Source organism: Bufo bufo, chromosome 10 (assembly GCF_905171765.1).
Source record: "Bufo bufo chromosome 10, aBufBuf1.1, whole genome shotgun sequence".
Lineage (NCBI taxonomy): Eukaryota > Metazoa > Chordata > Amphibia > Anura > Bufonidae > Bufo > Bufo bufo.
The window spans coordinates 22,762,583-22,789,819 of record NC_053398.1 but is presented as its reverse complement, the minus strand read 5'-3'; the positions used below and the strand labels follow the sequence as shown (position 1 = coordinate 22,789,819).

The window sequence follows — 27,237 nt, the reverse complement described above, 5'->3', positions numbered from 1 at the left end:
AGGCCTTCCCTGCACATTTGCACTCCTGGCCACTGCAGCTGCCCACAATCACTTCAATGAGCAGAGTCGCAAATTCTGTGGCCATGATCGCCAATGTCCAGGAAAAGACCGATTCCACACTGCAAAACTTTCATTTTTGAAGAGCTATGGTGGAGCCAGCAGTCAGAGCACCGCTAATCGTGACGTCATGGCTGAGGACATCACTTTAGGAGACAGGAACACCTCTTTAATGGTAACAGATCCTGAAACTTTCAGTGGCATCCATGGTTGGAGGGAGAATTGGCTGTGTTGAAGGCAGTCAGCCACTCCACTTCATCCTTCCATATAAGTTGTAGCAAATTAGAAAAAGATGTCCTCTTTCTTCCAGAAACAGAACCGCTCTCATCTATAGGCTGGGTGTGGTACTTCGGTCCCATTTTGTTTAGTGGGACTAAACTACCAGACCAGTACATGCTCATGAACTGGAGTGATGCTATTCCGGGGGATGTTTTTCTAATTTCATGCCACCGCCTTTAGGCCAAAACAAACCTTTGGGTGGCAGTTTCTGCATATTTATGAGCATTTTTAAACATGGAATAATCCATAATGTGGGTTTAAAGGGGCTGTCCCATCATTACCAATCACTGTATAGATTGTAAAAAAAAAACTGAAGGGGTTCCCCATGATCAGTACTTGAAGGGCATCTGTCAGCAGTTTTGTACCTATGACACTGGCTGACCTGTTAAATGTGCACTTGGCAGCTGAAGGCATCTGTGTTGGTCCCATGTTCATATGTGCCCGCATTGCTGAGAATTTTTTTATATACCGTATATGCCGGCGTATAAGACGACTGGGCGTATAAGACGACCCCCAACATTTACACTGAAAATAGAGTTTGGGATATACTCGCCGTATAAGACTACCCCTTTTTCAACACACAGCAGTACATTACTGCATCCCACCACCATCCCTGGGTACCTCTGCCATCCCTGAATCCCACCACCATCCCTGGGTACCACTGCCATCCCTGAATCCCACCACCATCCCTGCATCCCACCACCATCCCTAGATACCACCACCATCCCTGCATCCCACCACCATCCCATGGTATCACCACCATCCCTGCATCCCACCACCTTCCTTGTCCTCCCTCCCTGCCTCACAGACCCTAAACATGTGCCACCTATACCCTGAACATGTTTTTGTTATGTTATTCTTCATATTCACATATGCACATCTGCGCCGCACTTAGATACGCCGCACGGAGATCTCGCACATGCGCAGGAGCGAGATGCGAGCGGCCGTGAGGATCCCGTGTATCCACGCTCGCCGCATGAAATCTCGCACATGCGTAGGAGCGAGATGCGAGCGGCCGGGAGGATGGCAGTACAAGGAGCATACAAGGTACAGAGCAGGGGGCGGTATACAAGGTACAGCGCGGGGGGGCATATGCCGTGGGTTACATCGCAGCTCTCAGCTGCTGGGGATACAAGGCAATGGGCCGGGCTCTCTGTTGATAATTCGGGCGTCCCGCCACACTGCAGCGCCCGCCATATCCGGCGTATAAGACGACCCCCGACTTTTGCATATATTATCATTTTTCTCAGCAATGCGGGCACATATGAACACAGGACCAACACAGATGCCTTCAGCTGCCAAGCGCACATCAGCCAGTGTCATAGGTACAAAACTGCTGACAGATGCCCTTTAACAGCTATTCACAGGATAGGCTATTATTGTCAGATCGCTGGGGGTCTGACTGCTGGGAGTAAGAGCCCCTGCAGCAACATGGCAGCATAGCCAAGAAGACTCCTTCTGCATGGGGAGTCAGGGTTATATCATCAGCTGCCAGAAGGGGGAAGGAGACAGATTCAGCCCAGAGAGTCTGACCCCAGCAGCAGAAGCACCAAGAGGGAAAAATGGAGGGCAATAAAAACATATGAAATATGTATTTATATGCTAGAAACACTAATTCACTTCAAGATTTTTAGTATGAAAATGATTTATGGGTTAACCCTTTTAAACTCCATACAGGAAAATATGGGAATAGAGGAGGGAACGCCATGCAGCCCTATGACAAGTATGGCAATGAAGACAGAATTATGTCAAACTGGTCTTTATCCAAAAACACAAGTGAAGGGAAGACCATTTCAGTCCCATAAGAGGCGGAGGTGATGATGCAAGCGCTTACAAAAAGAAAACTTCCAACCAAGCAGTGACGTGAGTGTTCAGTGGTTACCACACTTTATGTAGCAAATACAGATCACACAGCATAATTCATAGATTTCCTTGTGCATATAAAACTACAAAATATCCAGAACAGTTTTAATTGCTTGGTTAAATTGATGCAGTGCAAAGAATTCAGGTGCGAAAAAAAGGAAAAAGGGGATGTGGTAAAGACATGGAAATGTGCGAAAAAAAATAAAAAAAATAGATAGTTACAATAGCAAAAAGTCTAAAAAAAAAAAAAAACAGGATATAGAAAATTAGTAGAAAAGTGATAGAGGATGTAAGAGGAAGCCAAGTAACAGACACGAGCCTTAGGGCGACCTGTAAACTAATGGTCGCCGACCTTTGGCTTTCCAGATGTTGTGACACTACAACTCCCAGTATACGCTGAAAGCAGGCAGGCTACAACTACCTCGGCAAACCGCACCTTACTGTGCTCCTGCCAGGTCTGCTTTATTGAAGGTGTTTTTCTGGGATGGTCATATAGATGGTCTACCCTCAGGTTACATCATCAATATGAGATCATCCGCCAATCAGCTGTATGAAGGGGCCGAGGCTGTGACATCACGTTCATCGGCCAGGGATCGGGAACCTCCGGCACTATAGCTGTTCTACAACTCCCAGAATCCTCCTTTTACCTGTATGGGAGTTGTAGGAACAGCCAAGTAAGGGTGCATGCTGGGTATTCTAGTTTCACAACAGCTAGCATATTGAAAGTTACTGATTCCTGGCCCAGGTGTAGCTCGGTCCCTTTCAAGTGAATGGGTCTGGGCTGCAATACCAAGCACAACCACTAGACCATGTATAGCACTGTGCTTGGCAAGCTGTGCCTCAGCGGATCGTCAGGGGGTGCTGGAAGTCAGACCCTCACCAATCTAAATCTATCCTGAGAATATATTAAATATGAAAACCCCGGAAACCCCCTTTAAATACTTGTATTCTTCAGAACATCTGGGAAAATAGCTAGAATATAACTTTGCATTGCAACATTCCTCTATTATTCCTTCTGGAAACATGAATAAATTGGCAACTGGGCGTTACTATCCCTCGTCAATAAGGCTCGTCGCCACACGCTCTGAAACTGTTAAATCAGTGCCGACAGTGTCAGGGCACAACCTAGGGACGCGGGAAAATGACAACGTCCAGGTATCAATTTATATAGACATTTCTAGGAAGAATCACAGAGGTGCAGCACAATGCAGAATTCCAAGAGATGCTCCAAAATGGTTGTATTGTGTGGTATAGAGGTATTCACTAAAACAGACTTGTCAAAAGGGCTTAGCAGTCCTCGTCCTCGACACTGGCCGGGCTATGCTGGGAGTTATAGTTGCACATCTCGGCTGTAGACCCACCTAGTACAGACATTTGACCATAGCACCCATCGGTGTCCAGTGCATGATGCTCAACACCAGGCACGGCACACACCTGTGCATTACAATGGGGATGCATTCTGTATAGATAGCATAGGTGGAGATCAATCAATGATTCGGATTAGAGTTAAATTTCGGTAAACCGTTCTGCTTAATGCTGGCTTGATCTGACATGTGCAGTTTTGTTACTAAGGTACACTTGGAAAAGAAAAAAATAATAAAATGATATCATGTTGTCTGGAGTTAGGATGGCTGTACACGACATGAATAGTACACTGATCGGGTTATACAGAGTCTGTGCAGTTTGCCGCTGTGTGCATAGATGTCCAACACGACTGTGCGTCCAGAGTCTTCAGTATCGCATGGTGCTGGATGCTCGGAAGTAAGACAGAAACTTGAAACACAGACTAACCACAAAATACCAGATGTTTCTTGCCATTTGTGACCTTGCGATGAAGACGCGCCAGATGAGGACAACGAGGATGGTATTGAATCCATAGCGAATGTTTCTTAACCTGAAAGGTAATGAGATTCAAGAAACAAGAAGGACATGCACTGAAAAATCTTATTCTGAAGGGGAAAAGTAGTCAAACTAAAAAGGCATCTGTCAGCAGTTTTGCATCTACGACACTGTCTGACCTGTTACATGTGCACTTGGCAGCTGAAGGAATCTGTGTTGGTCCCATGTTCATACGTGCCTGCATTGCTGAGAAAAATTAGGTTTTATCATATGCAAATGATATGAGCAACAGGAGCGTTGCCGTTACTCTTAGAGGCTCTGCTCTCTCTGCAACTACGATACCCACTTTGAAACTGCTGCACCCTCTCCATTTTGATTGCGCCAGGTATTATGGAGGTTCTCACTGCCCGGCCCTGTCAATGAAAGCGCATATATATGCAAATGAGCCTCTAGGAGCAACCAGGGCATTGCAGTTATACCTAGAGGCTCTGCTCTCTCTGCAACCGCTGCACTTTGACAGGGCCAGGCAGAGAGAGCAGAGCCTCTAAAAGTAAGGGCAATGCCCCCATTACTCCTAGAGGCTCATTTGCATATATTAAATCATCGTTTTTCTCAGCAATTCGGGAACATATGAACATGGGATCAACATGGATGCCTTCTACATGCGGAGTGCACATGTAACAGGTCAGCCAGTGACATAGGTACAAAACTGCTGACAGATGCCCTTTAAACCGCTCAAAGTGACCATACACGTCAGCCAGACCAGAAGATTTCAGCAAGACTGGCCAACCATGTAATGTTTACGGGGGTGACCTGAATTTGGGCAATGTTGGGATAAAGAAGGGTCAGGCATAAAAAAATAAAAATCCAGTCAGAAAATAAAAACAGATTAGTAAAAAAAAGATTTGTTGTTATCACCTTTAAAGGATTAGCTACATTGATGCCATAAAATAGGCCACAATAGAAGCATTGCAAGTCAAACCCTTAGAAACTGGATCTCTAATATGAAGGCCCCTCATGGCTCTGATGAACGGCTAGGGGACTCAGAAAGGAGGTTGCAAAAGCATATGACACACAGAGGTAAGCTATGGGGTCCCTTGAGATAGTAGACCTGCCCCGCGTGGCTGTATCCCTTATATCTGAAATGCCCAACCTGTTGCCAAACTACAACACCCAGCATGTCTGGATAGCCTACAGCTATTAAGGCATGCTGGGAGTTGCAGTTTGGCAACAGCTGGAGGGCCGCAGGTTGAGCACCCCTGCTTTATATTAATAGGTGGTGAGAACCTATCCTCGGTTCCTAAAAGGAAGGATCGCTATTGTCTCTGATCCGAAACATGTAGACTGGACTGTAACTGGCTTTTATCTGCACTGAAAAATAAAGGCAACATTTTAACCGAGCTGGACCCTTTTCTCTTTTTATCCTGGGTTCCTGTTCTCAAGAGGTCCTAAAAACAAGGGTGCGGTGAACCAATCTTTGGACTATGGAAAGTAGATGGAGGCAAACATAGTAATCTTTACTATGGGGCCCCCCCCCAAAACCCTATAGATGCCCCTGAGAGGTGCCCCAAGTAACAGTTTGGGCCTACAATACTGCCAGATTTAAGGTGCCCTTCACAGCTATAAACATCCTAAATCAGACATCTTGCAAAATGTCTTTATGGCCTAAAAAGGTTGCCCACCTGTGAAGCTCCACAGTCACCAAGCGATAAGCGAGTAGCTGACAACTTACTTGTTTAAGTGCTTCCTGGCCGCAGGGAGGCCGGACATTTCTTCATTGAGAACATACTTTTTAGTTCCCATACAATAGTTCTCCATGTATTCTGCCCAATGCAGCTGCCGAACATCAAAGTTAAACACCTGCAAGCAAACACAAGCCAATGTGAACACCTACCAGCCACAGAACTTACCCTGCACCTCAGACCAACTCTTAAAAAATCTAGCCTGAAAAACAAGTTATTGCAGTGGAAAAAGCATTTGAAATGCCCAGTGAACATCTAGGGCAGTGGTGGCGAACCTATGGCGTGCGTGCCCTGCAAAAAGACTAAGGCGTAACCATAAGACTTTTTCTGCGATTCATCCGCGCAGGGCACACTATGAACCGCACAGCGATGCCGCCTAAAACAGCCAATAACAAAGCTTCTTTTAGAAAGGGGCTTTGTGATTGGTCACTTTGAGAGGGCTGCCAGTACACCGCTTTCAAGGTGTGGAGGGGGAGGCGCACGATCCTCACCCACACAGTCGCCAGGCAGGGTAAGCAGTCTTGTTGGGAAGAGAGATTCTTGATGTTGCAGTGGGCTTTAGCAGGGGTTCCATATCAGAGACCCGCCGCCGATCTCTATAATGAGCAGTCCGACACTCAGCGGAGCGGTGCTTTTTCTCACTGCTGAGCGCTCCAGTGAAGACAGTCTCAATATATTCTATGGCAGCCATGCTCAACCTGCGGCCCTCCAGCTGTTGTAAAACTACAACTCCCACTATGCCCTTCTGTAGGCTGATAGCTGTAGGCTGTCCGGGAATGATGGGAGTTGTAGTTTTGCAACAGCTGGATGGCCGCAGGTTGAGCATGCCTGGTCTATGGGATGTCTTCACCATCCTACTCAGCAGGGAGGAGAAGCAGCGCTTACTTGGATTTTAAACATTTTTTGTAAACCCAAAATTACATTTTGGGATTTTATTTCCAATGTGCTACATGCTTTCCGCTTTCGCAGCAGACATTGTACCTGAAGGCCACCCAGTTTGTCAGTGCACAGAGAATTTTTCTGTCCAAGGGCTTATTCACACAACCGTGTGACAGCCGTGGCCGTTTCGCAAACTACAACCGCGATGCGGAGTGCACACAGGCGGTGCTCACGTTTTGCAGTCCGCAGAATGGACACAGCAGTCACACGGTTGTGTGAATGCGCCCTAAGGAGGACTAGGTGAGCTGATCCACACTTTGCTCATCTTATTAAAGGGGTATTCCCAACAATGGTGGTACATTGCTAGGACGTGCCTTCAATGTCAGACAGGTGTGGGTCCCACCATTTTTTTTTCAGCAGTCCCATAGTAGCAAATGGAGAGGTAGCCGTCCATGCGCTGTACACTCTCCATATACCGCTATGGGATTTCTGCGAATAGCAATGAGTGGAGAGCCTGGGGGGACCCATAAGGCAGCACCTACATAACGGATCTGAAGCCAGTGTCCTACAGATGTGATCCTCACCTTCTTGTCGTCCTGACTGAGCTGGTTCATTAGCATGTTGGTATTTTCATTACTCCACACCCAGGAGTTACTCGTGAAATATTCCAGCAACATCATGGCTTTGTGTAGACGAGTAATAGTCTTCATCATCCTTAACCAAAAGGGTGGGGGAAGAGGAAAGAGGCGAGAATGATTACTGCATCCCAGGTGAGGGTAATCTAGTGGGGGAGCCCCAAGGCCCAAGATATTCTGGGCTGAAAAATGGTGACCAACCCATAAAACTAAACAAAATGAGGGGAGAGAAACAGTAATAAAAGCAGCATTGAGGGAAAAACACAACCGTGCAGGTAAAGAAAGTCATTGAGATTCTGCTCCGTGAAAAGGAAAATTATTTAGAAGGTTTCAATGTGCAAATATAATGAGAATTAAAGTAGGACAGACAGACAGGGAATGCGGAGTGCTCAGGATTAGGTCAGCTAAGCTTTGGACGCTGCGTACTATGCGGTGCAGCTGTTAGTGCAGGATTTTGCAGCTGTGTGTTCTGGGAATTGTGGTTCTGCAATAACGGGATTACTAAGGCTTGTACAACGGGACGCTGGCTCTAATACCATTACAGATCTGTATTTATGTGCTGCGCTTCATTCAGTTCTATTGGACTGAGGAGGGTGCATCGCATACAAGACCAGGAAAGTCCAGGGTGCTACAATCAGATGGATTTGCGTAGGGGCTCCTTTCGTCTTCAAGGGTTTTTTGGGACCTAAATATCAACCCAGTGCTCCGCACTCACAACAAAAGTCAATCATGTCCGTCGGTCACACGACCTTTGCCCAGCTCAGTCCCATGAAAGTGAGCCGCGATACCAAGCACAGACGATAGACAAAGTACAGTGCTTGGTACATATGAAGGGGCTGTAACACGTGAGGTGAAAGAAAACACCTTTATTGTACGGTAAAATGGGTTATGCAGAATTAGAGGGGGAAAAAAAAAAAAAAAAAAAAAAAAGTGTCTACTGCTTCCTAAAACAGCGCCCCTGAAGGCTGTGTCTGGTATTACAGCACATCCCTATTCACATAAACGTGCGTGAGCTAATAGACCAGATACGGGGGGCACAGAGGCTTCTTTCTAATCCTGGGTAACTCCAGTCATCTCAAAAATTTGAGGTTCTCTCAACTTGTGACCAACAGAGTTCCCCTTTAGAGTAAGCCATGACTGGGGGCCAGAAGAAGCAAGCACTGCACATCCGACTACTCAGGAAAGTATCCCGTGACAGGCCAGCACCCACAAAATGGAAAATCTGCAAAAAGCCCACCTACCCATCAAGTGGCATTTACAATAATGGTGTCTTATGTAGCAGAGGTGTCAGGAGAACCTATCAGAACCCACAAAACGGATGTACAAGGTTCTGCAAAATGCCAACTATGGGTAAACGATCCAGCTAACCAGGCTACGTCCAGTTCCATCATGAAAGTGGCCTTTGCTGGTCGGTGTGAGACTGATTAAGAGATAATTCCCCAGAAAACAAAATGTTTTAGGCTCTTGACACTCGCTGCTGCCCAGAGATTTAATGGTCTGTGCGGGAATTATCTGAGGCAGAGAGGAAAGTGGCTATTGATAATAAAGCACTTAACCTAAAATGCTTTTCTGTTTGAGTAGATTACAAAGTAAAGTGTGCAGCTGATGCATCTGAAACCAGGAGGGAAAATGAATGGTATTTATTTTTTTTCCCCAAGAACCATGCATACATTTCCCAGACTTAAAAGGGATTTTCCGGGAGTTTAAAATTAATGGCCCATCATCAGGATAAGTCAGCAATATCTGATTGGTGGAGGTCCTACTCCTGGCACCCCTGCAGATGCAGCCTCCTCACATCCTACCAGGCACAGCGCTGTACATCAGAAAGTAAAAATACAGGTAACCAACATGAACGTTGTGGGTCATCACTTGAAGGCTGCTGTAGCTTAATCCAAGAAAATTCAGAAGCCTTTAAAGCGACCCTCCGGTTCAAGAGCAAAAATTAATAAAGTGCTTGCACAGTGTCCTCCTTTTATCTGCAGCTGCCCCAATTCCTCGTCTGCAATCCAAGAAGGCCGCACCGCTTCTCAGACTACCTGATGCATACCGTGCGTTTGGTAGTCCAAGTACAGTCCTGCGCATGTGAGCGGTGCTGGCCAATCTGAAGGCACCAGGATAAGGGTCTTGGACTACCAAATGCAAGAGGAGAGAGGCAGCGCGGCCATCTTGGATGGCAAAAGAAGAGCCCTAGAACTAAAAGGAGGGCACCATGTTAACGAAAACTTACTTTCTTGAATCGGAGGGTTGCTTTAAGTAACTTACGGAAGCCTACCTTACTCGAGCTTCTAGAACTGCCTCTAGAAAGCCGCTAGGTTAGGAAAGTTTGCAACTTGAAAAACAGCAGGGTACTTATTAAGCTGGTGACCTGCGGCGTCGTATTCCCTCACGGTGACCCAAATACTGAAAGAGCCTCACTGCAATGAAGAGAGGAGAGAATGGAAGAAGAAGAAGAAGAAGAAGAGCTCAGTCAGCCTTGTGAGGCCAGGTCCAGGCAATGACTCAACCCCTATCTGGAGAGCTCAGCTGTCTTAGTAGGGATCCTATTTAAAGCACTCTTCGAGGAGTCTAAAGGAGCAGACCTATAAAGGAGGATGCTACTCTGCAAGGAGGAGAAGAAAAATGAAGGGAAGGAAACTAATTATGCTTGTGTGGCTGCAAAAAGGGAAGGGCTGGGGGGGGGGGGGGGGGGGGGGTGAATCCGGGACAAGAGCGCGAGGACGTAATTAGGATGCAACACTGTGAGTTGATGTAGACCCTCGTCACCAGCAAGAAGATAGCACATCGCAAAAAGCTACCAAGTGTGGATAACTAATGCATATAAAATGACAGTATCGCAGCTTCGGAAAAATAAAAAAAAGTAGCAGCAGTGATCCACACCTAACAAATGGAAGAGACTTTCAGCCATAATATATTTACAGGATCACACAGATAAATGAGTTCTCAGCTAAATAAATCGCTTTAGATGTGACCCCCAAAACATAGAAATGACTGAAACATAACAAAAGCGTTCAAAAAGATTGCACAAAATGCAGCATTTACTGCTAACTTTAATATCGTAATGCAGAGAACTGTGACAGGCTTGATGGCAACAGAAATACGGACAGTAAAATTGGCCGGTTAGGTAGGGAACGTTCATGTACTGCACCCCCGAATGGAAAAAAAAAAGGGAAAAAATAAATAAAAAACAAAAACAAAAGGACGGCAAGCAAAAAAATTAAGGAACGTTAAAGAAAACGAAAACTTGATAGTCTGGCTCTAACTCACGACTGTGGGGTTTCCAATACAGTGGAAACGCAAGAGCCACATGTGGTTGACTTGTACGAGGGGTGGCTTGTCCAGCACAATGAAGGCTCTCTTCTGGTTGAAGAGGTGAGGAGACACCGCAGCAAGTGACTTTCTTAGACAGTCCCTTCTCCAGCTGCTCTTCCAAGAACAGTCAGTAAATGTACCAAGTGTGTGTACCAGGAGAGGAAGCAGAGGGGGTTTGGTGCCCTGCAATGCAGGACTACGACACATAAGTTTGGTGCTTGGCTGTAGCCTGTACCATATGAAAGATATCCTTCATTTGCCATATCCTTAACACATTGCAGATACTTTTGCTCCAAACCACGAGTTCAACGTAAAATGAAGTTAAAAAGATAGTTGGGGACTTGTGACGTGGCCGAGGAAAGGGTGAAGGAAAAGGCAAAAGAAAGGGGTGAACCAAAGTGCAAGAAAGAAGGCAAGAAAAGACCAGAGGCAGTCAGAAAAAATAAAATAAAAAAAGAAGGGCTACGGATGCATTTGGAGCCTTTTTAATTGATTTACTAGCATTTTGGACTGCAGGGAAACCACATTCTTGGTAATCGGTTTTATTATAAATTTTGCAGCATTCGCAGTACACTGGTAAATCCATCAGACTGGCCTTTGGATGGCTCATTTTCCAGCACCTCCTCTCCTGAACCATCTTCAGGACAGGAGGTGCCAAGAAGATCCAAACGGATTCATATCAGAATCAATTGTGACCTTTTTGTGGTCAAAACACACTGTTGGGCCTCATGCACACAACTGTACGTATTTTGCGGTCTGCACATTGCAGCCCCTTTGACATCAATGGTTCCGGATTTTGCAGTGAAGTATTTGACATGATCTATCTTTTTGCAGAACGGACATAGGGATGCGGAAAGCATACACATGATCCGTATGTCAGTTATGCAAAAAGATAGTATATGTACGCAAAATGCGGACCAAGGACCCATTGAAGTAAATCCACAAAAAAAGGACGGCACATGGACCGCATCCATATAGGCATGTGTGCTCTAGGCCTCATGCACATGACTGTAGTTCTGGACCGCATCTGAGCCGCAGTTTTTGCGGCTCGGATGCGGACCCATTCACTTCAATGGGGCCAGAAAAGATGCGGACAGCACTCAGTGTGCTGTCCGCATCCGTTGCCCCGCAAAAAAACAAAATAAAACATGTCCTATACTTGTCCGTTTTGCGGACAAGAATAGGCATTTCTACAATGGGGCGCCCGTTCCGTAAATTGTGGAAGGCACACGGGCTGTTGACGTTTCTTGAGGATCCGCAGTTTGCGGACCGCAAAAAAAACGGAACGGTCTTGTGCATGAGGACTTAGGAGGAGAGGACTCAAAAGGAGAGAGGGGAGGTGGAAAATGAGCAGTCTAATGGATTTAGGCTACTTTCACACGACCGTATGCCCTCCGAGACATACGGTCCGTTAGCGAGCCATATGTCCCGGAGCGGCATTGATCATGCGCACAGCATCATAGATTACAATGATGTTCTGTACATCGGGCCGCTTTTGTCCTGCACTCATGATTTTATGAATGCAGGACAATAGCACCGCGGGCGGCCCGACGTGCAGAGCATCGTTGTAATCTAGGATGCTGTGCGCTCCCGATCAATGCCGCTCCAGGACATATGGCCCGTTCATGGACCGTATATCTCAGAGGGCATATGGTCGTGTGCAAGGACCCCCAACTCTAAAATGATCTGGCAGGCTGTTCCTTTCCCAGCAGGGGCCCATCGACTATAATGGGACCCAGCAGGAATCTGGTCTGTTTCCGGCATTCGACCAGACAAAAATCTCTGCTTGCAGTGGTAATTATCTGGCCAAACCTCGGCACTGAGGCCTCATCGACACTTCCAGGTCGGTATGAGATGCGCGAATTACAACGTCCTTCTATAATCCGTGAGGGATCCGCTGTTAGTCCACCTGTCAGCTTTTACTCTCCGTCATCCGTAAATTTTGTTCCGTGTTGGCTCCGCGATTTTTTACAGACCCATAGACTTCAATGGACGTTTGCAGTCTGGGGCACGGATGAAAGTAGTGCATGCATCCGTGGATTTTTTACGGACCGCAGAAAATCACAGAAATGTGGACCAAAAAGGGGATAGCACGCGTCCATGAAAAACAGAAGTGTGGACGAGGCCTAATGCTGGAAATGGGCCGGATCCCCGCCGTGTCCCATTATAGTCAATGCGCTTCAATGGAGAAAGGCAACAATGCTGGATATGATCAACTCCTGCAGACTATTCCTGCCAGATCAAAAGGTGCACCATTTTTAATAAAATCTTATAGCAAAAAAAAACAAACACATAAAAATGGCTCCAAAAGCATCCATAGCCTTTAAACCAGGGGTGGACAATGAAACTGGCCTTAAGCTGATAAGACGACAAAAAAAAAAAAAAAAAAAAAAAAAGAAGTATATAAATCATAAAAGTAATTTTAATTAAAAAAAAAATAAAAACCCTTCGAGGCCAGCATTATTGGCCCGATACAAAAAAAAAAAAATTCACATTCTTGCCATTAAGCCTGCGTCTTCTCAGCATGCCTTCACCAGGTTAATAGCACCTGCTATTTCTTTTGTAATGCAACCTCCTTACCAGGGTTTCTGACCTGTCAACCTGAGCATAGCATCATACAACACTGCAGGTACTATATGACTGACAGCCGTCCAGTAATGATGCAAAAGGGGGTTGTTTCGAAGGTTAACATTGGGGCGCCTGAGGGCCTGTTCTAAAGGATTCATCTTGAAGGAAATATTTACATAATATTCTGTAGGAGAAATAAGGATCAGATGCAGTGAGAACACACACAGTCTGGGACTAAACACAGCAGTCAAACATTGCAAGGATACCTTCATGAGGGGGAACGAGCGGCCCGAAAATGGAAGTCTCCTTCAATTCCAATGCACTTACTTTCGCCGTCACATGGGAAAATTTCAATTTCGAGCAATAGAATTGCAGACTTCAATTTCTTTCACGGTGCTGGAAATATAGGTCACTACTACATGGGTTAAAAGCAGAGCAGAAAACCAGGGGGCATCTAAGCATCATCCGGCCTGGCTCCAAGCTGTCAGCTAGATTACGTACCGCTCATAGCAAGGGGCGACAACCTATGCTAAACTACTCGTAAGGTCAATGGATCATAAAGGGGTGGTCTCATCTGAAACCCTGGTGGCATATCCTAGCAATAAGCCAATGTCTCAGATAACACAACCGCTTTAAGAGCTAGCAAATCTGCCAAACTCGGGTCCATAAATATTGGGACACGACACAATTCTAACATTATTGGCTCTATACACCACCACAATGGATTTGAAATGAAACAAACTAGATGTGCTTTAACTGCAGACTGTCAGCTTTAATTTAGAGGGTATTTACATCCAAATCAGGTGGACGGTGCAGGAATTACAACAGTTTACATATGTGCCTCCCATACAAACACGGGCACTGACTTCAATGGGTCCGTAAGATGCAGCCAAAGATAGGACATGTCCCATCTTTTGCGACACGGAAGCCTGGAAGCACACCTGAAGGGAGTCAGTGTATTTCCAGGTCCATGCCTCCGTGTCGTGAAAGGTAGTACATGTTCCATCATCGGCTGCATTTTGCAGATTCATTGAAAGTCAAAGGGTCCGCACCACAATGTGGGGCACACGCGGTCGATGCCTGTCTTTTGCGGATCCATGGTTTGCAGTCTGCAAAGCAGGTATGGCAGTCACACGCCTCAGGATACTATACCGCTTCTGTCCTCATGGCGATTATCCTTACCAAGCAACGGACATGCACCCGAGTACCTCCTCTCAAGGACCCTCCCTAGAAAATAAAGAGTCAACCGGCACATTTCTGCTCTGCTTTTATACTCATGAATCAGGCGGCTCAGGATGAGTGTTGCTATAGCCCACCCTAGTAGTAGAATGCAGGGGGAACAAGAGAATTTAACCAGCAAGACATTTTTTGACAATTGTCAATAACCACCTCAGATTATGCAATGTACAGGGCATCCAGGACCTCTGGGATATAAGGGATTTCTCTAAATCCCAGTAATTTTGGACTGGGCACTGCTGCCCACTGGAGAAACGAGGAACTCTAACAAGAGGTTGGCATGAAAGCAAAATGAAGAAGAATTAAATCAGACTTTCATTCTGAGGCTTGCACGTGCATTCCCATTTAAAGTCCAGGCTGCTTACAGGCGGAAGACCATTTAGTGGATCAACATGAGAAAGAACTGGATGCGAATTTGTACGTGAGCCGCCAGACATTTGCTCCCAAAATCCTGATCAAGACACCAACACATAACAGATTTGATTACGAGAGAAAAATTTTTCTTAAATTTGGGCATCAAATTGGAGTCGTATGGCACGATGAGTTATGTTGATCCAGAAAAAAGGGTCGTTCAGCCCGTAAGGCACCCCGGTGTAGGTCTACCATCCAAGTGGTTAGTACTGGGTTAGGCAGACGCATGCTTCGGGTACAGAAGACGGCCCAATGGCTGAGTGCTCAATTCATGGTCGGTTGCTGGCGCTTGACACGTAAGAGGAACAGAAAAATTGACAGAGCTATCCACCATTACCTTGGGCTTCTTCCTGTAATCCTGAGGTAGATATCATACAGGAATGCTGGGGCCTTATGGCTTACAGCAATCCAATAGTGATATAATAGGTGATTGGAGGTTAGATTTACATTGGGCCGTCTGAAGGCCTGTTCGAGAGGATTCCTCTTGAAAGTGGAAATTACATGGTATTCTAAGAAAGAGAAGTTGTTCAATAGCTTAACCATGTAATGAATGGCAAAAAAAAAAAGTAAAAAGTAAAAAATAAAATAAAAAAAAACATTAAAAAAAAACATCACAAGGGCAGGGGGGGGGGGGGGGGAGCATGCCAAGTCTGCTGGCTACGAGGACACAAGCGGCTACACTGGCCAACATTTCCTGCCGTGACTGTGCCTACTTGGCCCCACCAGATCAGCTTGGCCCTCTCTTCATCGGGGGGTTGTCTTTACGCCTAACTTTTTTTCTGTTCCTCTTAAACCTTTTTCCCGCTATTTTCTTGTAACCGGAACATTTTCCGCTAAAAAAAAAAATATATATATTTATTCACAGCCGAATTGGTAGTCACTGAGCTTTCCCAAAGGATAACTAATTGACTAAGAAACAACGCAATTGAACAGCTTGACTGAAGAGGATAGCACAAAAGGTTTTCATACAGTAGAGATTTTTTTTTTTTTAGGGGAAAATGTGTTGTAAAAAAAAATAAAAAAAATTTTAAAAAAATTATAACCTTAGTGAGCGATTTGTATTGTTAACAGATTTAGCCAATTGAAAATTTCACCTTTTGGAGAAAGTTAGTTTGGATTTCCAAAAATTATAAATTTAGATTTTTATATTTTTGTAACAAAACTGCGCTCCAAGGAAGAGAAAAAAAAAAAAATATATAAAAATAAAAAAAAAGTCAAAACTATTCCCATTTACGGTAAATAGTTAAAAATACATGTTTCTGGGCACAACTGGTGAGGCATCCAACATCCAAAAACTTAGGACACCACATGGATGTCATCTGTGTGCCGTCCACTTCGCATATTATAGAACATGTCCTATTCTTGTGCTTTTTCGGACATAAATAGGCAGTTCTATTGGGAAAATGTGGTTTGCGGACCGCAAATTACATATGGTCGTGTGCACCAACCCTTACAAAAGATTTTTATTTCTACTTAGGGGTACATCATATTTGAAAGTACATGGGCTAAACATACATTAAAAGGAGCGTCTTAAGATTTAAAACCAGGGATATGCTTCAAGGGCGCCTGTCAGCAGTTTTGTACCTATGACACTGACTGACCCGTTACATGTGCACTTGGCAGCTGAAGACATCTGTGTTGGTCCTATGTTCCTATGTGCCCGCATTGCTGAGAAAAATGAGGTTTTAATATATGCAAATGAGCCTCTAGGAGCAACGGGGGCGTTACCATTACACCTAGAGGCTCTGCTCTCTGCAACTGCCGCGCCCCCTGCACTGTGATTGACAGGAGCAGGCAGTATAAACATCACGCCTGGTCTTGTCAGTAGAGAAGGTGCAGTAGTTGCAGAGAGAGCAGAGCCTCTAGGTGTAATGGTAATGCCCCCGTTGCTCCTAGAGGCTCATTTGCATATATTAAAACCTCATTTTTCTCAGCAATGCGGGCACATATGAACATGGGACCAACAGATACCTTCAGCTGCCAAGCACACATGTAACAGGTCAGCCAGTGTCATAGGTACAAAACTGCTGACAGATGCCCTTTAAAGTTATCCCGGGTCCATTAGATGAGGGATGAGAGTCTGACTGGAAAGGGGAGGGGGTTGGTCTGCTAGCTTAGACCCCATCATATTCGATGAACAGGCATTTCTGTCCCCAGATATGGTGCAGGCCGGTCTAAAGTGCATTCATCTCTATGAGACCTGTGGAGACAGCCAAGTACAGCACTTGACCATCTACAGCAGTCCTAAAGGGAATGAACGAAGCCGCAGCATGCATGCTTGACCATCGCTCCATTCATATGAGAGGGTGGCAGACAGGATCCCCTTTTTTGTGATCAGCCAAGTGATATACCTCAGAGGGTGTCTATCTTTTTGTACTTTTTTGACTGTCACTAGCAGCTATTTGTACCTACTTCCTGCATCTCTCTTGTGCTCTTCTATTTCTCGTCCAATAAACTTCTGGAAGAACAGGGTCACATGTACCTCTGCAGCCAATGACTGGCCTCAGTGCTGTCATATCCATGTCAAGTGGCATGTGAGCCAAAATAGAGAGGTGGGGAGCAGGCAAGTATGATTTTTATATTTAAAAAAAAATAATTAGGGAACATTTAAAAAAAAATAAAAAAAATGTACAAAGGGCTGGACGACCTCTTTGAAGGAGCTTTTTTCTTTTTTTCCTTTTAAAAGAAAGCCTTCCCAGCAATGAGCAGGTGGCCACCCATCCACCTTCTAAAAGCTCCAGCAATCACTCGTGGTCAGGAAGGCAGCAGCTGGCTACACAGTCAACCTGAAGAAAAAGCTATAGGGAATATGGTGTATAACTTGGCAACCATTCAGGACATTTAAAGGTGCACATACAATAGTAAGCCAACCCGATCCTATACGGACATTTTTCAATGGGGAGAGGGGAATAAGCTGCTGCTAGACTCCTCTGGCTACAGAGGATTGTGCATGTGAAAATCCAACACGCCTGACACTACTTTCCGTCCTGCATTTTCCATCAGGGGATAGATCGGACACCTTAAACACATATCAAAATCATTAGGTCCTGCTAACTTTCATCTGAAGGGTAAGGACTCCTTTAATCTCATACCCCCGACCTATAATGGTCGGTTATAATTACGGCACTTTTTTGACATGCAGGGTACAAAGGTTGGCTTTTTACACAGAATCTGTGACTGAATAGGGAAGGGCTATACCATGCACAGCCCTTTACAAAAAATGCAGACTATTTTTCCTCTCATCATGGACAACCCCTTTAAATCCACCAGCATTTACAGCGCATTATTAGCCCATGTACCATCAAAACAGAGCCACTTTTTTTTTTTTAAGGGAATTTTCCAGGTTTATAAAATTGATGTCCCATCATTAGTCTAGGCCAGTGATGGCTAACCTCCGGCGCTCCAGCTGTGGTGAAACTACGACTCCCAGCATGCTCTATTCATTTCTATGGAGTTCTAAGAACAGCCGAGCAAGGGTACATATTGGGAGTCGCAGTTTTACTACAGCTGGAGTAATGGAGGATAGCCATCACAGGTCTAGACCTTCAATATTAGGTCAGTGGGCAACCCAGCTACCTGAACCCCTGTGAAGAGTTGTTTGAAGGTGTTGCGGCTCTCTAACAACCCACTACTTAGCGGCGGCGGGTGCACGATATTGCAGCTGTCAAATTCACACGAGTGCTAGCAATATACTGCAAATACCCTGCACAGCTGGACTAAGTAGACAGCACATTAAAAGGGAAAAAAATAAAAATAAAACTGTTCTTCCGTGTGCTGCGGGACCTTCACACAGCTAATCAGGGTGGGTGCCGACTCAGACAATCAATATTGCGAACCCGGAAAACCCTGTTAAGTTTAGATGACACCAATCAAATCAACAATTGCCATTGATAAAGTTGCCAGATTGGAGACTCACTGTGCACAAAAGACATCTATTTTTATACTGTTGTCAGAAAAAAAAAAATATATAAAATATATAAAAGACTTCATTCCTGCAGATGGCTATAGTCAAATGATGCAAACCCTACAAAAAAACATGCCGAGCTAAAATAAGCTTAAAAAGAAACGAAAAAATAAATAAAATAAAATAAATGTCGGCACATTAAGCAGTGCATTCCTTGACTAACCGGCTGCCCTGCAAAAATAATATATGAACCAGCTGCTCTATACGTCTAGCCTGTGCCATATAAAGCAGGGAGAGAAAATACAGAGGTCTCATACCAACTTCACCCCAGTGGAATGGATTGGTTCCTCCTGTCGTACAATTGTACACGATGATATTTTTTGGCCTGAAATGAAGAAACGGAGACGTTATGACACCGGTTTTGTGAGGGTCTGTAAGCGACTATTGACAGTGAAGCAGTGTCACCTGCTGTACCTATTCACTCCGGAGTACCAGGCGGCTGCCACCGTGGTATTCACCACTACATCCACTGGAATAAGGTCGGCCACGGCGTTGTTGGAAGCCCTCATTGTGCGGAGGATTCCCTTTCCTGCCTGTGAAACATGGAAACGAGGGGGCGACAATGTGAGACACTGCTTCTGCGTGGACTGCTAATCAGTATAAAGGGTTAAGAAGCTAGTAAATGGAAATCTACAGCCAGAGCCTTCCCTTGGGAATAAACAGTCGAAATGAAAGGAATTCTCCTGGATTTCGTTACCGATTGCCTATCCTCAGAATAAGTCATCACCATCAGTATGCCAGGGGTCCGACTCCTGGCCCCCCCTGCCGATCAGCAGTATAAAGAGGCTCCGGAGTGCTTCCTAGGCCACGTGACATCTCGTTCCTTGGTGACATTCAAGTAATTGGAGCTAAGCAGCCATACCAAGAACCACCACTATACAATGTATGGAGACGTGAGGAAGTCGCGGGGCTTACCGAAGCTCCAGTAAGCACTGCAGCTTCCTCAAACAGCTGATCGGCAGGGATGCTGGCAGTCGGTCCGCTGCCAATCTCATATTGATTACCTATTATGAGGGTAAGCCATCAATAGGAAAATCCTGGAGAACCCCTTTAAAAGGCTAAGGAGTTGTGCAACATTTTAAAATGTTCCCCTATCCACAGGATAGAAGCAAGAGTCTGATTAGTTGGGGTCCAACCGCTGGTACCCCCACGATCACAGGAGCAGGGGTTCTGCGTCTGCCTATATGAAAAGGCGTGACAGTGGAGCATGCGCACTGCTGGTCCTTTCACCACTATGGGACTGCTGAGCGCTGCCCTCGGCTTCACGTCGGCAGTCCCACCGAGATGAATGAAGCAGCAGCACACGCAGGCTCGACCAACACCGGGGGAAACCGGTCTCGTGTTCTCATCGGTAACCAACAACAACTGACCATTTTTCACCCCTGAAAGCAAACAGTTCAGGCAGATTTAACAGATGAGTAACGGTTAGATTTTTATTTTATTTTTTTATACTCTTTGTTGCTATAAACTTTAAAAAGGTTCAGTCCCTAAAGGAGTTCTCCGGGCATTATAAGAAATACAAGCATTCCTCAGAACTGTTGAGGGCTGTTGAGACATTTTTGTTTCGTTATTGTTAACACTTACCTTTCCGCCATGTCGCCGTCACTGTTGCACTCACACAGGCTGCGAGCGCTTATGCTCAGGCTCCAACCGGAGGAGCGCACTTCTTTTCCTGTTCAGCTGCAGCGTGGGTGAGTGAAGCAGGGATGACCGCATGGTGGACGGGTAAGGGTTAAAAAAAAAAAAAAACAATCTTTCTTCAAACAGGTCAGAGGAATGCTTGTATTTTCCATAATGCCTGGAGAACCCCCTTTAGGTCTTAAAAGGGGTTGTCTGGGATTTTAATCCGCAAAGTTATGGACTGCACGAACCACTTACAGCAATGAAGAGACCACTGGGACCATTGAAGTTATCGATCCAGCCCTGGTGAGAAGTAGAAAGGAGTAAGAGTTGCATTCTTGCCTGGTAACAGCCTAGAAGCTCATTTATATCTACACAGTGCAAGTATCTCCTGCGCAGCCGTATACAGAAGCTATTCAGTCAAACGAGCCCTGGGGGCTGAACAAGTTAATTGGGTCACCATGAAAATGCAATGTAAGCTACAGGCAGCGTGTTCTAGGGCAGATTATATATAGTTTTAAGGGAAAAGATTCAGCAAAACTTGCATTTCATTCATTTACATTCCTGCTCATTTTGGGCATTGAGGTCCAGGAGGCGGAGCTATCAGTGATTGACAGCCTCCCCTGTATACAGAGAGCTGTCAATCACTGATACCTCCGCCTCCTGGACTTCAATGCCCAGAATGAGCAGGAATGTAAATGAATGAAATACAAAGTTTTATTGAATCTTTTCCCATAAAACTACACATCAATCTGCTCCGCTCCTCCTGCTCTAGAACATGCTGCCTGCAGCTCAGACACCATGTTCAACGTGACAGGTTCCCTTTCACCTTTTAGGTGAAAGCAGAGGCGACCTGGAATCTGCAGAGCCCACAAGGTACATTAACTATACATTCTCCTTGTTATGTCAAATGTTATCCAAAAATGGAGGGTCCCTTTAATGGGAGGTACTATGGATTGGAACCAGACAGTGGATTCATTATGGCAGCTCAAATTTCCTGACCGTTCTTGTAGTTGTATGTTAAAAGGGGTTGTCCCCTGAATAACATTCTACATTTTTCAAACCAGCTCCTGGGTCTGAATACTTTTGTCATTGCATGTAATTAAAAATATTGTATAGCCACCGAGTTATTCAATTAAATCTATTTGCATAGCGCCACCTGCTGTTTGTTCTGTTTCTAATTTCTCTGTCCTGCTCACTGAGATGGAAGCACATGCTTAGGTCCATCCATTCAACTTGTGTCCGGATTGCCGGAATCCTCTGCCGCAAGTGGCCTTACAAGTACAAAAGAAAATCCTGAAAGCAGCAGCAGACCCCTAGCTGTAAGGCAGACACTACCCATACAGCTCGTGCTTCACAGTTAACCCGCTCGCTCACAGGAATGTCACTATATGATCGCTCATTAAAAAGCTTCAGAAATGTTTTCTGACCTTTAAGAAAAAAAAAATATGTGGCGGAGAGATTAGAAAAGTAAAGACGTTACGCTCAAGGCCAAGTCAAGTTACTTCAGAAGAAGACGTGAAGTCAATGATTCACAAGTAACGACTCGGGCACCTTACTGGGTGAGGGGTTAATGCCGGGATCGGGTCACTTACAGGGAACGGTTCTTTCCAACTGGCCCCGACAATAGAAGGTCTGACGATGGCGATGTTCAGTTTACTTCCTTCTTGCTGGACTATATATTCCGCCAGGGCTTTTGTGTAGGTGTAAGTGTTCGGCCGGTCCCCTATGAGTTTTGGGGTGATGTCGTTCACCAGGCTGTCCTCCATCCATCTGTAAATGAACACAGACATTCTCCAGATCAGGAATTTGGGGTTGGACATATCTCAGAATCTAGGAGCCTATGTGCTAACCAGCCAATAGTAAAATCATTTGCCCACTCTTGTCACCTGTTCCTCAGAAACATCTCCAGAATCTGCACTTTTATCCAACAGCTACTCCAATGCCTCCACCCTGTGCCAATCACAGCCCTGGTTACCCATACAGCGCAGATGGATAACCCTCACCAAACCTGCAGCCCTCCAGCTGTTGCAGAACTACAACTCCCAGCATGCCTGGACATCCTACCGCTATTAGGGCATGTTAGGAGTTGTAGTTTTGCAACAGCTGGAGGGCTGCAGGTTTAGCATCACTGATCTAGACTAACCTCCTCCACAACCCAAACCTCCCATTCCTGTCTCCATGGCATTTAGAGGGGTAGGCCCATTTGGGAAATTGATGACACATTGCAAGGATATGCCACCAATGTCAGATAGGTGCAGGTCCGACTAGGCTTCAGAACCAACTTCTGAAGTGACGGCGTGTTCTCCATTCATCGCTATGAGAGAGTTCCAGAAACAATAGCACTCTGCTATTTTCTGAGGTCCCACAGTGACTACCAGTGACTACCAAGCGTGGCCACCTCTCCATTCACGGATATGGGAATGCCGGAATAAGCTGAATTTTCAGAGCTCCCATTGCAGTGAATTGAGGATGGCCGCTCATGCGCAGCTGCTCAGTGTTCACTTCGGGGATCCCGTTCTGGAGATGGCAGAAGGTTGCAGACTTAGGATCCACATCTATGATATCGATGGCATTTCCTAGCGATATGCGATCAGTGTCCCAGGTGGGAGTACCCCTTTAAGCATGCCCGAAAACCACAAGTCTTTGTTGAGCTTAAAACTGAAAAACTCCTGCCCCGGACTGGGCGTCGAAATTCAACTTGCCCAATTCTTCAACGTCAGTAGGAGGAAAGTCGAGAGGCCCATCATACACATTAGTCGTGCCAAATTTGGTAGGTTCGGTCAAAGAACCGCATGAGTATGGGGGAGACTTGGATCTTCTCAGTTTACCCCCTTCTATATTATTCCACAGAACCCTTCAACTTTTACACCCCCCACATGCACTGCAGATACCAGCTGGTGAATCCAGTGCCTTTACCTTTTGGGTCGCCCCCATTTCCTTAAAGAATGGCCTCTAGTTTGTTAACTCTAATGTCTGTCTTTACTTGCCCCTCTGACTGTAAAGCTTGGCAGGATTTTTTGGCACTATATAAATGATTAGGACGCGCCCAGTGATTGCCCGTGCACGCACAGTTACCTCCAAATGAACTTGATACTCTATAAAAAAAAAAAAAAAAAAAAAAAAAAAAAAACACGGATTTGGTCTCCTTGAGGAACTGGATGGATCCAGAGGAGAGAAGATTTAACTAATCATAACTAGAGAACTCTGCAAAACCCACGGCCAATATTTCTAGGATAATTAGATTGTAAAAAAACTAACAGACGGTCAAAGTGTGAAGAAGCGGCCCTTTTAATAGACTGTATGTGTATGTCTATAACAACAGGGAAGGAAGTCAGTAAGTCAAATCAACGCTCTTAGATCTCGCTAAACAAGCACCGTGGGGCCTACACACCCAAAGAAATTAAAGGCCACACTAACAAATGTCATATTTGCCTTCCAGATGCAGAATAAAGGTTAGCGAAGGGCTGGGCTGAAAACGAAAGCTATGGTGCTCCAAGCAAAAAAAATGCTGATTTACAAGTTCCCATACCTTTAGAATTCACTGCAACAAACGACAATTTAGGATAAAAGGGCAGGGACGTCTTACTGAACGGTTGCATTGTTTAAAGGGACACCCCCATTTTTATGCACACCCCTACCCGCAAGACATGGAAAGTTTCCCATTTGGGAGCCCATTCTATTCAAAAAACTTGCTCTGGACAACCCAGTACCCATCAATATTGGGGAAAATACCCGTCACTGATCACAGGACTGTCCATGAGCTAGGAAAGATTAAAGGTGTATTCCGATTAGAGAAAGTTATCCTCTACACACAGGATAGGGGATAACTATTAGATCAGTGGAGGAGCTACCACTGGATCACCACCGATCACCAGAACGGAGCCCTGTACCCTATGGAGCCCATATGAAATGGATGGTTAGCTGGTCGGAAATTCATGTCAATGCTCCATTCATTTCTGTGAGCGCGCCGGAGATCTGGAAGTGCTGTATTTGCCGAACTCCTAAAGAAATGGCTGGAGCAGTGGAGGGCATTTCTGACCAGCCATTCTGTCCATTTTCTAGGGGGCTTCACAAAGTACAAGGTCCGTTCTCATGATCATGGGGTCCCAGTGGTAGAACCCCCACCGATATAGCTAAATCCCCTGTGGATAAGAGATAACTTTCACTGGAAAACTTACCGGGGGTCCCAGTGATTGGACCCACTGTGGATCAGTTTTGACAGCCCTTTTAAAACAAATAATGGGACAGAAAGAATAAAAACAGGATATATGGGCACTCCATGACAAATCTACTGACTACCCTTAGGCCCCTTGCAGACGAGCGTTTGTCACGCTGCGAGTCCGCAGCGCAGCTCCCAGCACTGAAGCCCCATGTACACAGACACATTGAAATGAATGGGTCAGGATTCAGTGCTGGTGCTATGCGTTCTCACTCGTGTGAAAGGGGCCTTACAGATCTGAAATGTATTGGATAACACTAACAGCATTATGCCAGTGTCATCTAATACATTCCAGAACTGTAAGGGTTAAATAGCATTATATTGATTTATGATGCTATGTGACCCCGGCAGTGCTGGGAGGTCAGGCGGGGAGCGGCACAGCTGCATCTGCAAGGGGTATTCCAGGAGTTGAAAGATATGGCGGCTTTCTTCCAAAAACAGCGCTACACTGATCCACGAGTTGTGTTTGGTACTGCAGCATAACCTCCTTTGCTTCAATGGAGATAAGCTGCCATACCACATACAACCCATGGACAGGTATAGCGTTGCTATTGGAAGATAACCCCTTTAAGCTGCCAAAACACATCAGAAGTATGTCGACCGAACCCAGGGATTTCCACAGGATCAGCCGACCATCTGCTCAGCATGGTGGCTTCCCTGCAGCAGCATCCCAATCCCTTTGGTCACAGGGAGATAAGCTGCTGCCAGAGCTTTCTCCCCTCTCCCATTGACGACACATGCATGCATGCAGAGGAAAACGAGAGAGATCGCTGTGGGTCAAACAAGGTCATTTAAATCAATGAGGGTCCAACTTCCAGGACCCCTTCTGACCAGGAGAGAGCCCTGCAGAAGATTCAGTGCGTACGGACAAGCTGACGTTCCTGACAAGAACGGCTTGTGGCACTCCAGTCTGGTGGGCACTGATGATCTATCCTAAAGTTAGGCCTTCAAGTTTTTATCCTCAAAGGATTGAAAATAAATGCAAATACTGATTTCAGATGCACATCCTAAAACCATTCAGAATAGACAGCATGGCTGGTGGTATGTGAACTCCTGCACTATTCGCTCTGCCCAGTTTCAGAAACTTATTTATATACTTGCCTACAGCTCGGCAGTGTGAACGGAGCAGTAATTATAGAAGGTCTGGCCCTGCCGCTAGCCCATCAGCAGTCTCTGTATTAATTCCCTTTGGCACTGAGAAAAGGAGCCAAGAAATTCACAGCATGCAATTTACCTTGAAAAGTCACCTTTTGTTCTAAGGCAGAGGTGGTCATAAAAAGCCACCCATGACATTGACAAGAGATCAGGGGGCACATTTTTCCAGCTAGCCTGGCAAAGGTTTCTGTAAATCTCACAGCACTGAAACAGACATGAGCACAGGGCGGACAAGGTACGACACAGACGCTCCTAAATGAGAGCGAGAACTTACTCTAAAGACTCGATGAGCTTCTTCGGATCCACAGGAGGAGGATATACAACTTCTTCAATATGCTTCCTGTTGCAGTTGGCATAGGCAGTGGATACGTGTATGAAAACTTCTAGTTTCTTCATCTTCTGGGCTAGAGTTACCAACTGATGTGTCGCAATAACATTTAATTGCATGGCATCACTGAAAAATAATGAAAATATAAACATATTATATATCTGTAGAGCCTCGGGGCAGCTCTCGCTACCTCTCTCCAAGCAGCAAGTCTCAGCACTAAATTCAGTCATCTACACATAAGCACATTGTCAGCAACCTCCCACACTAACCTCAGGTGGCCAAGTACATGAAAGGAAGGCCGCAGACCCCAGTGGGGATGCATATTGCTAATGGCTCGGTCTGTATGGAGGAAACATTACTGGGGGCATCGTGTTCAGAGAGCTACCAAACTGTGGCAATGGTTATAGATTATACTTAACAATTGCTATACAGCAAATTCTGAAAACATCCTTCTGCTTCCAGAAAACCCCTTTAAAAGGGGGGGAGAGAGAAGGACAATACAACAAGTGATCCTTCTGCAAAAGAGAACAGAGCGCTACTTACCTGACGGATACTGCACCACCTTGCCAGGCTCTGGTTAACGGAAGACAAGTCACTGGCCTCAGCGGTGTACCAAAGAGGCCAGCGATTGCATGCATGCAGCGGTCATGTGTAGTTGATGTGACATCACCTCTGCAGCCCAGTAAGCAGAGCCCCACCGTAAGAACTGAAGCAGTGTCTTTGCCTAGGTCATGTGACGTCACGTTCATTGATCACATGGCCCAGGCGCGGCTCGGTCCCATTGTATAGTGGCCGTGCGTGGTATTGCAGCTCAGCACCATTCACTTCAATGTACGGTGCTGTGCTTTGCTTGGTTTGCTGAGAGAAGGCCACGACGCTACTGTGAGCACCGGTGCCTTCGCAAAAAGCTGATCAGCGGGGGTCCTCGGTATCGGACCCCCACTGATCAGATCCATAGGTCAAAAAATTACTTTTGGACTGTAGTACATGACTTGGCACCAAACTTGCCTTCATTGATATTCAGCACGCTGTTCACAACTCTAAAGCGGGGAGGGGGGGGGAAAGCAAAATTGGTGCCAAAAGACCTCAACCAACAGAGCCGGTCAGAACACCCATCAAGTCAGCCTCAT

The 27,237-nt window shown here is 45.6% G+C and overlaps 1 protein-coding gene across 5 annotated transcripts in view; it reads right to left on the bottom strand.

The window, feature by feature from the left end:
• Window positions 1-1,680: 1,680 nt before the first annotated feature.
• Window positions 1,681-27,237, bottom strand: part of FAR1 (fatty acyl-CoA reductase 1) — a 64,273-nt gene continuing 38,716 nt past the window's right edge. The window contains exons 4-12 of one of the 5 annotated variants that reach the window (XM_040409252.1): window positions 26,054-26,233; window positions 21,998-22,175; window positions 20,661-20,705; window positions 19,197-19,315; window positions 19,040-19,107; window positions 13,184-13,355; window positions 7,244-7,373; window positions 5,771-5,898; window positions 1,681-4,093 (exon numbers count right to left, since the gene is read on the bottom strand). In XM_040409252.1, the coding sequence (XP_040265186.1) occupies window positions 3,931-4,093; window positions 5,771-5,898; window positions 7,244-7,373; window positions 13,184-13,355; window positions 19,040-19,107; window positions 19,197-19,315; window positions 20,661-20,705; window positions 21,998-22,175; window positions 26,054-26,233 (1,183 nt within the window). In that variant the 3' untranslated portion in view covers window positions 1,681-3,930. Of the gene's footprint in view, window positions 4,094-5,770; window positions 5,899-7,243; window positions 7,374-13,183; window positions 13,356-15,155; window positions 15,328-19,039; window positions 19,108-19,187; window positions 19,316-20,660; window positions 20,706-21,997; window positions 22,176-26,053; window positions 26,234-27,237 lie in introns of all 5 variants that reach the window. The other 4 variants (XM_040409249.1, XM_040409248.1, XM_040409250.1 and 1 more) reach the window with 4 other exon arrangements.